This window comes from Rhinolophus ferrumequinum, chromosome 16 (genome assembly GCF_004115265.2).
Source record: "Rhinolophus ferrumequinum isolate MPI-CBG mRhiFer1 chromosome 16, mRhiFer1_v1.p, whole genome shotgun sequence".
Taxonomy (NCBI): Eukaryota; Metazoa; Chordata; class Mammalia; order Chiroptera; family Rhinolophidae; genus Rhinolophus; species Rhinolophus ferrumequinum.
Window position 1 is genome coordinate 22,089,613 of NC_046299.1, and position 14,256 is coordinate 22,103,868.

At 45.9% G+C, this 14,256-nt stretch overlaps 2 protein-coding genes across 5 annotated transcripts in view; one reads left to right on the forward strand and one right to left on the reverse strand.

Annotated features, from left to right (window-relative positions):
* Positions 1–3,040, forward strand: part of NT5C2 (5'-nucleotidase, cytosolic II) — a 79,329-nt gene extending 76,289 nt beyond the window's left edge. Inside the window, exons 15-18 of one of the 3 annotated variants that reach the window (XM_033129967.1) lie at positions 547–598; positions 722–782; positions 926–1,102; positions 1,694–2,336. In XM_033129967.1, coding sequence (XP_032985858.1) covers positions 547–598; positions 722–782; positions 926–1,102; positions 1,694–1,930 — 527 coding nt within the window. In that variant the 3' untranslated portion in view covers positions 1,931–2,336. Of the gene's footprint in view, positions 1–546; positions 599–721; positions 783–925; positions 1,103–1,693 lie in introns of all 3 variants that reach the window. The other 2 variants (XM_033129966.1, XM_033129968.1) reach the window with 2 other exon arrangements.
* Positions 2,229–14,256, reverse strand: part of CNNM2 (cyclin and CBS domain divalent metal cation transport mediator 2) — a 147,138-nt gene continuing 135,110 nt past the window's right edge. For both annotated transcript variants that reach the window (XM_033129965.1, XM_033129964.1), the window contains one exon: positions 2,229–14,089. In XM_033129965.1, the coding sequence (XP_032985856.1) occupies positions 13,880–14,089 (210 nt within the window). In that variant the 3' untranslated portion in view covers positions 2,229–13,879. The remainder of the gene's footprint in view (positions 14,090–14,256) is intronic.

Here is a 14,256-nt window from a genome sequence, read left to right on the forward strand (position 1 = left end):
TGGAACACACAGAAAGCATGCAGCAGACACTGGCTCTTGCTATCATTTGTATTTACAGTGGGATTTCTAACTAGCCTTTCACCCACATTTTCAACTTTCCACCTATGAAGTTTTAGAAATCTAGTTGATGTGGCTGTTTCCTAGACCTGTAACTTCGGACAAACCACCTAATTCGCTGTTAATACTTGCTTTGCTGATACACTTGAGATGGGTGAGGTGTGAACTGACACTTTGTCAGCTCAGAATCAGCATCCAGTTGGAAGGACAATTGTAGTCAGTGGTGTCTCAGTAGGAAGAGGAAAGGCAGGTAAAGAAAGTTGTGTCTATCAGCTGCCTGATTGCAGGCAGCGTGCGGGTTATCCTGACGGGGGGGCGGGAAGTCAGTTTATGTACTTACCTCTGGCTTTACTTTATATACTCACCTCTGGCTTTATTTTTCAGTCGGATCTGTAACCTTTTAATATAGTGTCAGCAGTAGTTAAAAATTGGATGCTTTTAATTCGATTTATTTAAAACATTTTCCTTTTCCTTCCAAACCTTAACTAGCACTTTTCGAAGAGCTTCAGAGCTTGGATATTTTCTTGGCTGAACTCTACAAGTAAGTTTCTTTCCTAATTTTAAAGTTTTTTTTCCCTGAAACCTGTCGGCCTCTTTGTGAGTCACCTCGGTGTAGGGGTGTCCTTCCTAGAGATTTTCACTGGATTTTTCCTTTTGTCTCCAGGCACCTGGACAGTAGCAGCAATGAGCGCCCAGACATTAGTTCCATCCAGAGACGTATTAAGGTATCCAAGTAGGATTTGGGAGAAAACTTGGAAAATAAAGTTTGAGTGATTTTCCTAGTTCTGATTTTATTCGGGGACTGGCACGTAGCCAGGGCTCAGTATTTTTTGAATGAGCTGACACTCACTCTTGTTCTTTGTTTTAGAAAGTGACGCATGACATGGACATGTGCTACGGGATGATGGGAAGCCTGTTCCGCAGCGGCTCCCGGCAGACGCTCTTCGCCAGTCAGGTGATGCGTTATGCTGACCTCTACGCAGCGTCTTTCATCAATCTGCTGTATTACCCATTCAGCTACCTCTTCCGAGCTGCCCACGTCCTGGTGAGTTAATGCAGCCTTAAGCTACTATTTACATTTAAGATACTCCCGAGGCTGAGATCTGCAGCCGGTTTTGTGGGAGGGCACAGGAGAGTTTGGATCATTCCTCTCTAATGTGCTAAAGCCCAAGGGCAGGCTGCACAAAAAGGAGTCTTAGAGAAAGTGTGGCCAAGGTGGACTGTCACAGGGATAGTTTTACTCGGAAATCTACTCTGTTCCAAGTTGTTTGAGTGGTGAAGTCTTTCCTCTTTTGTTGGCACTAAATGAGAAAAATGTATTATATTATATTCCTATGTTCTGACACTGGGATGTTTCAGGACTTTATTGCTGTGAAGTAAATAAGTATCTCTTCTTTCCCATCTTATCCAGTTTTAGGCTACAGTAAACGATCTGGTCGCAGTGTTGAGGGTTGAGGAGAGAGAAGAGGACAGGTAGCTTTAGGTAGTTCCAGGAAGACACCTGAATATCTAAATTGGCTTGGCCTGTGGTGCACGGTAGACATCCCTCTGCATGGCCACCTGAAGAGGGAGAGGGTTAGGATTTGGGAGACAGCTATTTTGTTCTACCTGCTTTCTGAACCTGACTTTGTTCTAGATGCCTCATGAATCAACAGTGGAACATACACATGTGGACATCAATGAGGTGGAGTCCCCCCTTGCCACACGAAACCGTACTTCAGTGGATTTCAAAGATTCTGACTACAAGCGGCACCAGTTGACACGGTCGATTAGTGAGATCAAACCCCCCAATCTCTTCCCACTGGCCCCCCAGGAAATCACACACTGCCATGATGAAGATGATGACGAAGAAGAGGAGGAAGAGGAAGAATAAGGAGAAAAACCAAAACTCTGAGTACGCATTAAACAAGTTCTGGCAGGACTCATAGGATACCATGTCCCTGTTTGGGTTCTAGTGGGAGGGGGAGCTCCGCGAAAGATACATCTGCAAAATTTCTGAAGACTCTAAGATATTCTAATCATAGGGAGATACTTGTTTTAGTTCTGTGTGTCTGCACTCTTTACAGATGGTTCAAAATTGTAATGGAATCTGTATTGGAAGAAAGTAAGGGTAACACTGGGCTGCATGCACATGGCTCTGTCATGGCTTGTGCCGCTGTTTCCTTGTCTTGTTTCATCACCAGTAACGTGGAAGGGTCTCAGAGTGGAACAAGGAGAACGATGGGAAGAGGTGATCCAAAAATGCTGTTACATTACAAATTGTGCTCTTACTCCAAAGTCCGTATTTTTCAGTGCATTATGTAGTATTGTATATCATTGGAGAAATACATTGTTTCCATTATCAAATGTAGTTTTCTGTTGAAGTCAAGGTTCCTTTTACAAGCTTGTTAAGTGTCCTCAGTTCCTCGGGTACGGCTGTAATCCCTGGCTTTGCAGAAGTGTTCTCTACTCGCTGGAGGGCTGATCCAGAATGGACTGCAGCAATTTCATTTTGAGGCAAAAGTCTTCATCTATTTCTGCAGTTCTGTGATTGATACCAAAAATGCTTATTTGTTTTCCAAAAAACAATCTTTTTCTCATCCGATGTAAATCTATAGAAAGAATTTAGCTGAAAGAATACAAAGGAGCAAGCCCCCAAATAGAAAAGGAGGAACCTCCTTCGTATATGACAGCGTAACTGAATAAAATTCACATGCCATGTGGCTCATGCTGCCCCTTTACAGCCTTCATTAGTCTCGGGGTTTTTCAGAGTCGAGCAGTAGAGGAGAGGAAGTAGGCTCTGGAAGCCAGAACCTTACGAAAGCAGACGGCACAATCACTATGAATAAGTTCACTTCAGAATCCCAAGTGAAATAATTTCTTGTTGTTTTGAACAAGAATGGATCATTACTGTATCTTTTAGGGTATTATAACTGCCTCCCAGTACAGTGAAAGTTGTTACAAAGTTTTTAACAATGGGGTAGACTCCTACTTTAACTTTCCTATATAGTTCTTCCATTCTTACTGTCATTGATGAACATGGGAGGGTAGAGTAGCTACTCTAGAATTCAATAAAGTATAACATTTCTAATACTGACTTTGACCCCTTCCTATAGCACAACTGTAAAAACTGTTGGTCTTCAAGTGGGTTTAGGTTTGGCTTAGGGACATCAATTGGATATTCTCTTAAATATAGTCTAGCATGATTAATTAATTAATGGTTAAATTTATAATACCTAAATAGGCCTCAAAATTTTGTCATGGAAAGTTTTTTGGTACAGCACTATGAGGTGAGACTTTTTAAAAAATCATCTTATACGTAGGGAATGCAATAAAGATACTGTCCTGTTTTAAATTTTAGAGAACATATTTGTGGTCATCCCAGCTATTATTCTCATTCAGGATAGAGATGCTGCCCAGTTTGACATGGTCTTAAATTTTCTCAAAGCCAAAGAATTTCTAAGAGAGTTATTACAACTACAGAGCTAACTTATAGTAAGTACATTTACATCCTTTCCCTTTTAGAGCAAGGACCAACATGAGCACTTTGCTTTAATTTACTACACTTTTTACATTGTGTTGCCCACGTAAGATCTTACCTATGTAAGTTTCTTTTTAGTCAGTTGTCTCTCTGGCAGTGCGTCCAAAGACTGAGAAGTGAAAAACACAATTGGAGTAAGAATTCCATTGCTGATCACAGCTTTCTTCAAGACCACCAACATTTATAAGAGCTAGGATTCCATACAGGTCTAAGAGCCAGAGCAGAGAGTTACTGCTCTGTATATTATTCCTGTTAGGAAAGGGTGTTAGGGAGGAAGTGGTCCGTGGGCAGGCACTCAGGACACTGCAGTTGGGCTTGTTAAAACATGAATGTGAGTTTCTCTGTTGCCAATAGTTAAAGGAAGCTGAACTTAAAATGTATAACCTGCCTATACCCCCCTAACCCTCTTGTTTAAAGCTGAGGCGTTCTAGACTGAGAAAGATCTTCCAGCTCTTGTCAGAACTTCCTGGGTTTTGGAAAACACCGCTTAGGATCAGGCTTTGTAAAAGACACCCTGTTTGGTGCTGGACTGAACTCCCATTCTCAGGGCTGGTGCACAGCAGACCCCAGCCCTGCCCGGGGCCCTCTGCGAGAAGACCTGTCCTATACCTTCATCTCTCCCAAGATGCTCAGTTAAGGCCCAGATGGGGTATTTCAGAAAAGTCCGTTTAAGCCGAGGAAGTTTGGTGTTCTCGTAGATTTCCTCCTACCATAAGCATAGCTCTGCTGAGACCTAAAATAAGAAAGCAAGCCCTTCAAGCTACCCTTTCTAAGATGCTTTTAGGAGAAGTGGTTCTTAATAGAAATAGAATAAGTTAGAGCTACAAATCCTTCAATCATCTTAGTATTGTTTTTAAGCAACCACTTTAAAAAGCCACTTGCACTGACATGTTAGATTTAAAAGTCCATGTTTAGCTATTTCTAAATCAGATTTATTTATTTAAGAAATATTTTGTCAACAACTTGAAAGCCCTGCAATTTTTCCAAGGCTGCCAAGAGCATTTAAAAATACTCTGCTTATTCACCACAAATAGCCTGAGACAAACAACTGCATATCTAAGTCTGCATTAAGGGTAGGAGCCATGTCCACATTCCATGTTACGGAAACTATTTAACCTTTCTTTGACGGTGGGAAAAATGGTAACTATGATCTAGCTATTGCCATGCAGTGAATGGCCCAAGTCCCCACTTGGGTTAGTAGCTTACATCTCAGTACTTCTAGGTTTCTCGTGACATTCTTTCTTGGTGACTGGACAATAGAGCACTTAAACTTTCTCCTCAAATGGAACAATTTTAAATGATACACAATTTAGGAGGCCTCGAGAATGAAATCTCTACCACGGAGCCACCTTTCAAGCAGCCTTGAAAACAGAAGAAAGATAACGCGCTACCATCAGAGTGGGAGGAGACGTGCACACACAGCAGCAGGAAGCAGTCAGGTGACTTAATCAGTAGCCCACAGGGTCCCATCCTACAACTCCACTCACAGAGAAGCAGCATTTCACACTGTTCTCACTGCTGAGGATGTAGAAATAGCAGAAAGCAAGTCATACGAAAAGAAAGCATTCTTCTACGGAACGAACAGGCAGCTTCTGTTTCACCTGGCAATCTCAACCATTTTTCCCTGTCCTCAGATACGCTATCTTCATTCCAAGGCCACAACAATCGGACTTGTTCAAACAAAGGTACGTAATTTCAAAAATACAATATACACAGTAGTTTAAGTTCCTCTGAAGAGCTTGAACACAAAAAGTACTCAACACAATATTTCATCTCAAGCTTGCTGACTCCAGGAGACTGCAAGTCTAAGTAATCTACATTTTCCAATTTTAAACAAAATGACCAATTTCTGGTTGGTTCCCTTTATATTTCTTCTTACAAAATAAGATACCTTTGCTCCATTTTATTACTAGAAAAAAGGTAGATTAGACGGATTGCTTCATGTACAAATATGTCCCCAAATGCTTGCTCTCCCTTTGAGCTCTCCCCAAAGCCATGTCTAGCCAGGGCTATAGACGAGGCCTGAAGAGTCTGGGCCAAGATAAACCTCACACACAAAACACTGGAGCCCAAGCAGCTGAGTGCACGCCCTTCCCATGAAAGACGGCAACAGTCTTTCCAAGTCTCACAAGTTCCTGAGATACTGGGAACGAGGATTTGCCAAGCAAACCTTCCCAACACAGAAGAATGTTTGTGTCCAGTCCTTTTTTGAGGGGGTTCTCACCAGAGGTCACTGCTGACTTGGGTGTGGGGGTTCTGAAGCAAGGAGCCTTTGGGCCCTCTAGCCATTAGAGGAGGAGAACTGGGGGAGGGGAGCTGGCTCCATCTAAACTTCCCTGTCTGTGTTGGCCTACTGTGTGAGCTTCACAATCACTGACAGCCCAGCAAGAAAGCACTTTGACAAAGAATTCTGGCAACTGATTCCCCCTTGTATGCTTAGGCCTTACAGTGGTCCCCCTGGGGAGATGGCATGCCCAGAATGTCACAGAGAAAGGGCCCTCGAACCATTCCTTTGTTCTGGGACTTCTTGAAAATAGCACAGATGTGAGGATCTTGGAGGGAAAATGATGAAAATTATACAAAGAAAGCAAAAGAGTTTATTAGCCTATCGAATATAATTCAACTTGTTGGCTTTAATAAGGAATCATCTCTCTTAAATTGAATTACCTTCAAAAAATATCAAGTTTTCAGAAATCAACTCCAGGCTACAAGAAGGTCATTCAGTTTGTGCCACTCTCTCTACGAGATCCTCTGATCACTATCTGTAGCCTCAGAAGTGCTGAGCTGAGAAGAGGCCCCAGGGAGCACAATTTAATATGAAATAGAAACACCCCCCCTCCCGTTTTCACAGTAAAGCTTAGAAACGAACCAACACATGGGTACTTCATGGATGCAGACAGAAACTTAGGCAAATCTCATCTCACAGTAGGAAAAATCGTGTCTATTTTCCTTGGGCTCAGGACTCATTTAGACAAAGTGAGTAATGTAGGAAAAACTGCAAAGCAGCCAGCTGGGAGTGGATGTGCTGGAGAGATCATTCCTTCCCGGGTCCTGCTTGTGCTTTCTGTTTTGTTTCTAAGGATCCCAAGAAGGTGACACTTCACTGAAATACACATCTACCTCCCACTTTCAAGAAATAGGGGTGGCTGGGGAGGTGGGATGGTGGTTAGGTCAGGCAGTGTCTCAAAGCCAAGCTTGTCAGCAGTTCACTAAAATGTCTCCATCCACAGGACAAGTGTAAGTAAAACAGACAGTAAACACCTGATTAAATAACGGGGTAAAGAAGGGACCAGTCATCAAGAGGCTCAATCTCAGAGCACGATCCTCTGGATTATAAAAGAGAGACTAAGAATAGAGGAAGAAGGATTCCAAAAAGGTCTAGGAATGGATCGCACAGGGGCCATGAACCTCAGACCAGAACTTCAGGGTCTGGTCCCATAGGAGTGAGGAGGGGAAGAAAGAATAGAAGCTTTTAAAAGAAATGATGATGGAAGAGGAGGTGGACCACACACACTGGATTAGGAAATGTGGGACACCCACCAAATCCTGAAGAGCATCAGAACGGGACTCACCACACTCATTCCCAGTGTTTTTAACTTGAGGGTGAACCATCTGTGCCTGCTGCACCCTTTCTCCATCCTAGGCATCGAGTAGCAGAGGACTCACAGACCCATTTTCGTCTTCGAGTGCCAACTGAGAGGCTTGGGTGAGGCCTTCGGTCTTGTCTAGGAAAAGAACGGCTTAGACATTTGCCCAGCTGAACTGTGTGTGACTAGTGACAGCAGCAAATGTCCGGGGCAATGTGAGTGGACACCCTCAGACACGCTCAGTGTCCTTATCTAAAATGAACTGATGGGGGACAGGCTAATCCTTGCAAAGGAGCACCTCCCTGGAATCGGCTGTACCCAGACTGTAAGCTGGAGGCACAGTTCTAGCACCCACTTTTTTAACACGACTGATACACATCCAAAGTGAATACCCTGCTGTGTTGCTATGCCAACAACCAATTCCAGCTTTCCAGTAAAACTGTGCAATTGGGCAGGGAACCGAGGCTGGTGTTGCAATAGATGAAAGGGGAAAGGGAACACACACCCGCTAGAACAGTGAACAGAAAATCATCATTTATCTAAATAGAATAATAGAAATGAACAAAAACCTTTGAAAACAATCACAAAATTTACAAATAAATTGGTACAAAATAAATAGGAGAGATTGTAAATCTACATCATCATTTGAATTATAAAATGCATTCATTATGACAATCAGCTCATGAAACCTATACATGTCACTTGTGCTTTAGGTTTATGTACACAGCTCTGAATACTGTGTTCAGGAAACTTCACTGCTGAAAAGCATGAAATGTACACTATGATACAGTGACGAAAGGCCAAAGAGGAGGATGTAAATCAGACACAAAGCAGGGTCTTGAGGGCCAAGATGGGGCCTCAAAACCAAGAAAAGGCAGCTTCCATGGTCCAGACAGATGGCGTCTGTAATCCAAGGTGGGGAGGGAGAGGCTATTACTGCGTGGGAGGGTGGAGTGAGGAGGGAGGCGCTGGGCTCACAGCCATGCGGCACCACTACATAGAGCAGAGACCCAGCCACCAGCAAGCACCTCGGAAGTATTTCACAGAGGTACGTACGAGGCCCTACCACCAGGTAAGAGACCTGCCTCCGTGCTCGTCCCAGCACTGGTCATCAGGAATGTAGGTGGTCCCGAAAAGGGGCTGGGGACACTAGGGCCAACATAAGCGCAGCAACCTGTTGAAGACAAAAACAAAATTACTGCCTTCTCACCCACTTTAAGGGACAACGGGACCCTAGGCTCCATGGACGAGGGGCTCCAGAACAGATCTCATCTTAGTCACAGATGATGTACTAACAGTAGAGGCATATGTACATAATAAATAATGTAAAATAAAGCATATACATTTGTGGATTTAAAGGACTCCAGAAACAAGAAAAGTCAATGGACTGATACACTCTACCTTCACAGCAGACCTCAGACACGGGGATAACGAATCAGAAGCTCTCTGGGGAGTGAGTCCTGAGGCCTTATTCTTTCCCACTCCTTTCTGCTCTGGAAGCCTGAGACCAGCTGTTTATAACCAAGGGGTCCTGGCCTCCAACAAAAAGATCAGACACCCAAGCCCCACCAGGTCCAGTTGATAGTTCTCTCCAGGGTGAATCTGAAAGAGTCTGGCTACAAAAGAATCACTTCCCGAGTGAATCAATGTTGGTCAGATGTGGGCAAATGCCAGAAGATACCCTGCAAGGAGGGCAAGACAATACTCCTAGTCATTCTTCCCATTTGTTCATGTTTAATACCCACTCTGGGTATTAAAACTTGAAAACATGTACTGACTCAAGTCTTTCTAATAGTATGTATTGGACCTGTGTACATATGACCCTCGGCATACAAGCTCCTAGAACTTCATTCTCACCATTAGAACCTTCGTTTCCATGTTGCTTCAAGTGCAGCCTGTTATTTCCCATCCAAAGACATTTAAAACAATTCTAGTGAGATGGTCAGTGGCTCTAGCATACACACAGGGCATGCTTACTTGAGCTGAGCCAACCACAAAGGTCTCAGAGGCAAAGGTCCCCAGCCCAAGACGGTGGGAGGAAAGCTGCTCTAAGCTGTGCGGTTGCTTTGAACTGCCATCTCCTCCTGCCTGTCCTTTGGGCCGACCAGACAGGGCAGAGGAGGCAACCAGCAACGAAGCGTTCACTGCAGGAAGGATGCCTGTAAGCACGAGAGGAGGAAGGCCCACATCACAGCAGTGACGGACGGCAACACCAGCAAGCTGGGTGTAGGGGCACCACTCGCCTCAAAGGGAGGGGAGGCAAGTGAACCTCAGAATTCTCCGAATTCCTATCAGCCTACTTGAACACAAAATAAATATGAAAAGATAAAGATTTGCAAATGGCCCTGAGGTATCAAAATTCACTGAGTAGTCTGACCACTGATAAATTTATATCGGAAAAGTTTCTGAATCCTCGAATCACTTTCCTATTGAACTCTCTATGTCCCTCCTAATTCTGGGTTAACCTACAACTCACCCCAACGCCCTTGCTGGATTGAAGCACCACCAGCCCAGAGCCCAGAAAGGGATGAAACCTGACCCAGGTCGAGCTCAGTAGGAAAGGAGCTCCAATACCTCAGGAAGCCTCCACACCCCACACTGCCAGCTCAGCCTTGGAGTTCTCAACCCCCTGCAAGAAAAACCTGTTTGTGGGATCAAAGCTGAGAGGGGAGTCGCTCCCGCTGCCCATGCCACCGGTGGGGTGGGGTCGTAGGATGTGCACCAAGCCAGTCCTCTTAGAATCCCAGGGAAAAGGTGAGCACCTTCCTGTGCCAGCCAGACTCCCTCTGCCTGGGATCACTCCTGGGGAACACGAGTAATCCTGGTCTCCTGGCCCCGGAAAGCTGAAGACAACCACTGATCCCTGGCTGGTTTTCAGAAGATGACAGGGTTGGAGTCTGTTTTTGTTTCTGACCAGCCAGGACACAGGCTCAATCAGCCATGGCCTACTTAGGTCTGCTCCTCGATCTGAGAATTTGAGGGCAGAAGTTCACGTTCCCTGCTAAGCCCAAATTTCTGTTGCTTCATTTCTTCGGGAAAATGCAATTCTATTTGTATCTACCACTATTTTCCTAGACTTGAAAAAGCTGGTCCTTTAGTCGTATGTCCCTTGGGAAAGCACAGGTAAATATATTCACAGTTAACGTTCCATATCAGTGTGGAGTTCTGCATTCAATGTTTGCCCAAAAGTTCCTTGAAATAACATTAGAAAAAGGTAGGATGCCCTAGTCCCTTTCACTTGGGGAAGCCAACCATGTCAGCTCTTTTCCAGAAGTGAGGTGAGGAAGGAGGGAAGAACAGAGTTAAAAGGGGCGCCCTGTCAAATTCAAACTCTGTAAGAACCAAGGCTTAAGTTGATTAGCACCCAATGTCCATCTACAAATCTTAAGTATCTGTTTTCCTAGGAGTTTATGATTTTGGACTTGCCTGATAAATATAAAACAGAGAGAAACAAAGGGAGAGAAATAAAGGGAGAGAACCTCTAAGGCAGTAGGGGAAAAGTCACTCACTCATTATAAAGAGAAAGCACATGGTCCTGGGAACATTTGGATACTAGGAATCCAGGTCGAACATTTGGGATTCCAGAGTGTCTGCTTGGGAGCAGGAAGACGTTCCACAGCAGGGATCACAGAAGCCACTGTGGAGAGAAGCCTTGGGTCTGACAACAAGGGCTCCAGCCGAATTCAGGCCCCAGGACCTGCATCTGCTCCTGTCCTCATTTACAAGGACAGCGGCCCCAGAAGACGACAATCAGTGGTGCTAAGGATTGTCCACTGCACATGGGCATCTGAACTGTCTGATGGGCCTTCTCTGCCTGACTCCCATTTACTGCACAGACAGGAATTGCATAGACTTTCTAAGCCAAACCATTCTCCTGCTGCCTGAAGAAGCAATGAGCTAGTTTCTCCCTCGACAGCCTGATGTTCGTTTCCAGAAGGAAAATGGGGCCTGGAAGAGAAAGCTGGTCACTCAGACACTGAGTGTTATTTGAAGGGCCTGGAGCTTTCCCCAAAGCAGAAGTAAGTATGGCCAAATGTTAGCCCTCATTCCTTTAGGGATCAGACAGGAATGGTTTTGGATTCCCTGTTGTTATAAAACAGTGTGAATAATCAAAGGTAAAGAGTAGTGTATAGAAAATAAATACAAACTTGGGAGGCTAAAATTTCGTCCTCTGGGAGCCCTACTGCAAAGCCAGCCTGCCAGCTCCTTTACAGAGACTTTTCAAAAAAGCCAACACACTGAGCAGATCAGACAATACTGAGAAGTTATGTTTCTCCCTGAAGTCAAGGAGGCAGCAGCTGGAACGCTTTCTCCACTGCCCAGACTGACTCTCACCGAGCTGTAGGATTCATAAAGGGACAGAGGGGCTCTGAAAAAGATCCAGCACATTAACTCGGATTCCAGGGCGCTGCCAGTCACGAGGCACCCCAGATGGACTGTATGGAGAAGCAGATCGGCCAAGAGAGGCTGACAGGCCAAGTCCTAAGGCCAGAAGCAGCATGACCGGGCAGGCTCCACCAGCGCACGGGGAAGTCAGTGCTGTCCTGGCCAAGAGTGCGGCATGGTTGTTGGGGAGAAGCCCCCCGGCCGCCCACCGCAAGGCCCAGGCTCCACTTCACTACGGGGGAACTCTCGTTTCTGCGTATCCTACAGACAGTCCCAGTTCCTGTGTCACACTGAGACTGAGCTCAGCTAGAAGCATCTGAAGAAACTGAGATTTTTAACTTGGATGGATGTTTATTAAAAGGGATACTCACGGAGCAGGGTCCCACTAACACCAAGCTACATGGTGGGGGCTCCATCCCAAGGTGGCACGCTGGGTGCCAGCAGCAGGCCACTCAGCCCCCTTGGGGGGCACCTTCATGACCCTCTACCACGAGGTGAAGCCAGTACTTCCCTCACCAAGGGGCAGGGCATCGTCTGAGGAAGACACTCCAGGACTGACATCCCAGAGGAAATACTCGCCAAGCGCGCGTATGACACTGGCGACACCAAAGCACTCACTAGAAGGCAAGCCCAGTGTACACTGCTGACTTACTGTTCCCCAAGCAAAGCTCCCACCCCTGCAGAGACAGCCTGGGGTGCATATTCCTACCTTGAGGAGGAAAAAGCAAACTGCTGCTTAGCCCTGGGGCTTCCCTTTACTCAGTGGGACCCCGTGGAGAAAATGCTGTCCTCTTAGCTAGTGAGTGAATGCAGCGTGGTCTGACAATTCTCTATGGTCGAATGAATTCATTTCAGTGTATGAATGTTGCCAACAAAATGCACGTATCCCTTGGGCTAACACTTAAAACACAGATAAGATAGTTAAGAATTCAGTTACTCAAGTAATACTTCCTGACATTAATTTCACTACACATGATGAATTTGGTATTAAAACAAGACAGACACACATGAAATGGCCACAACACACATTTGGTTTCTGAATCCCTGTTTGGGGCCAAACTGACCCTGGCGTGGGCCGCCTCTGAGGTGGGGGGCACAGAGATCCTCAGGCGGGGGACACAGCCATGACTGGGGCCCCGGGCCCAGGGACAGAGCGGAAGAGGAACACTTGGCTCCCTGGAGGGAGGGGCAGGGGCTGGCAGTGCCCAAAGCGCCCTCCTTTCAACACATGGGTCTAGAAATGCCTTCCCGACACAGAGCACAGAGTGCAGCCGGAAGGTCCAGCTCCTCTTCTGACAATCACACACGTCCCAGTGGGAAGGGGAGGAGCTTAAACCCCACACCACGTGTTTACTCAAAAGCCCTGTGGAAGATTTCCATTTGGCATCTGTGTAGCAGCATCTTGGGTTAACAAGAGCGAGGACGGGAGGTGGGAGGTGGGTGACGGCGCTCTGTGAGCTGGGGCGCTGGGGCGGGGAGGAGGCCTGGCTGAGCCGGGATCCCAGGCTGCAGGAATGTCGGGATGAAGTCACCTTGCCTCTTGCCAATGATAAACCATGGGTTTAAAATTCATTAACATTCATTTTCGTGATAAAAATTCCTTAGAGCGGGAGCAAAATCACATTCCAAGCAAATGTTAAACCTTTCTGAGGGAAAGGGACACAGTTAAACATTAACTTAAAACAACACTGAGCTCAGAGAGGCGACTGCAGGGCCCTGCAAGCTCGTCGGCAGTGCCAGACTTGGCAGGTCCGCATCAACGCGTTTTCTTCATTCATCCTTCAAGTTCGACAGCGACACCCACTGGGGCACAGAGGAAGGGTGCCCCTCCCTGGGAGGGCCAAGGAAGGCCCCTGGAGGGGCAAGTCCATCCTGTAAGGGTCACATCATGGGGTTACAGCAGAGTTCAGGCAGGACAACTGAAAACTCTGCAAAAAACACTTTTTAAAAACGATCTCTTGAAAAAAATAAATCCCAACAATTTTCAATTTCATGCAAATCAAGAAAGGAGGAGAGTGAATAACGATAAAAGGTACAGCTGAAAAAATAAACATGATTCTATTTGGGCGGAAGAAGTTCATCTCCAAAATCTCAATAGCCACACGGGAGCTGTCCATTTCCCAGCTCTAGTTTCCATTCCTGCCCTCATGGTCCTCCTCTGCTGCTTCCAGGAAGGGGGCAAAGTCTTTGGTCTCAGGATGTTGCAGGATGCAGCATGGCACACAAGCTCACACTAACGGGATTCATGGTCGGACAGAGGCCGAGGCCGAGTGGCCTGGTTCAGGACCTCGGGAACCGGAGGGGTGAGGGCTGGGGGCGAGGGGGCGCCCTAGATGGCACCTTCGTTATGCAGGCTATGATTTGCCTTGTTGTGCGTCACACAGTTCTGTTCATTGAGCAGGTTGGCCGTCTCATCTGGCAACCCATCGTGCAGCTCCGTAAGAGTCAATTCAATTTTAGTGTTTTCACTGTCTGAAGACTGAGGAGTTTTGTCCATCCGGGATGCCATCAAAGCATTTTGGTACTGCTGCCTTGAGATCTGGGGCCAGAAGATGGTACAGAAACAAACCAAGATAATGCTTATTTTGGGGTTCGCTTGTCTGGACGTTGTATTACACATTAAGTCCCCCAAAAGTCCCTAGCAGTTACTCTAAGACAAAGTCATCCTTGAGGACAAAACTGAGCCACTTTTTAAAGTTCAAGTTG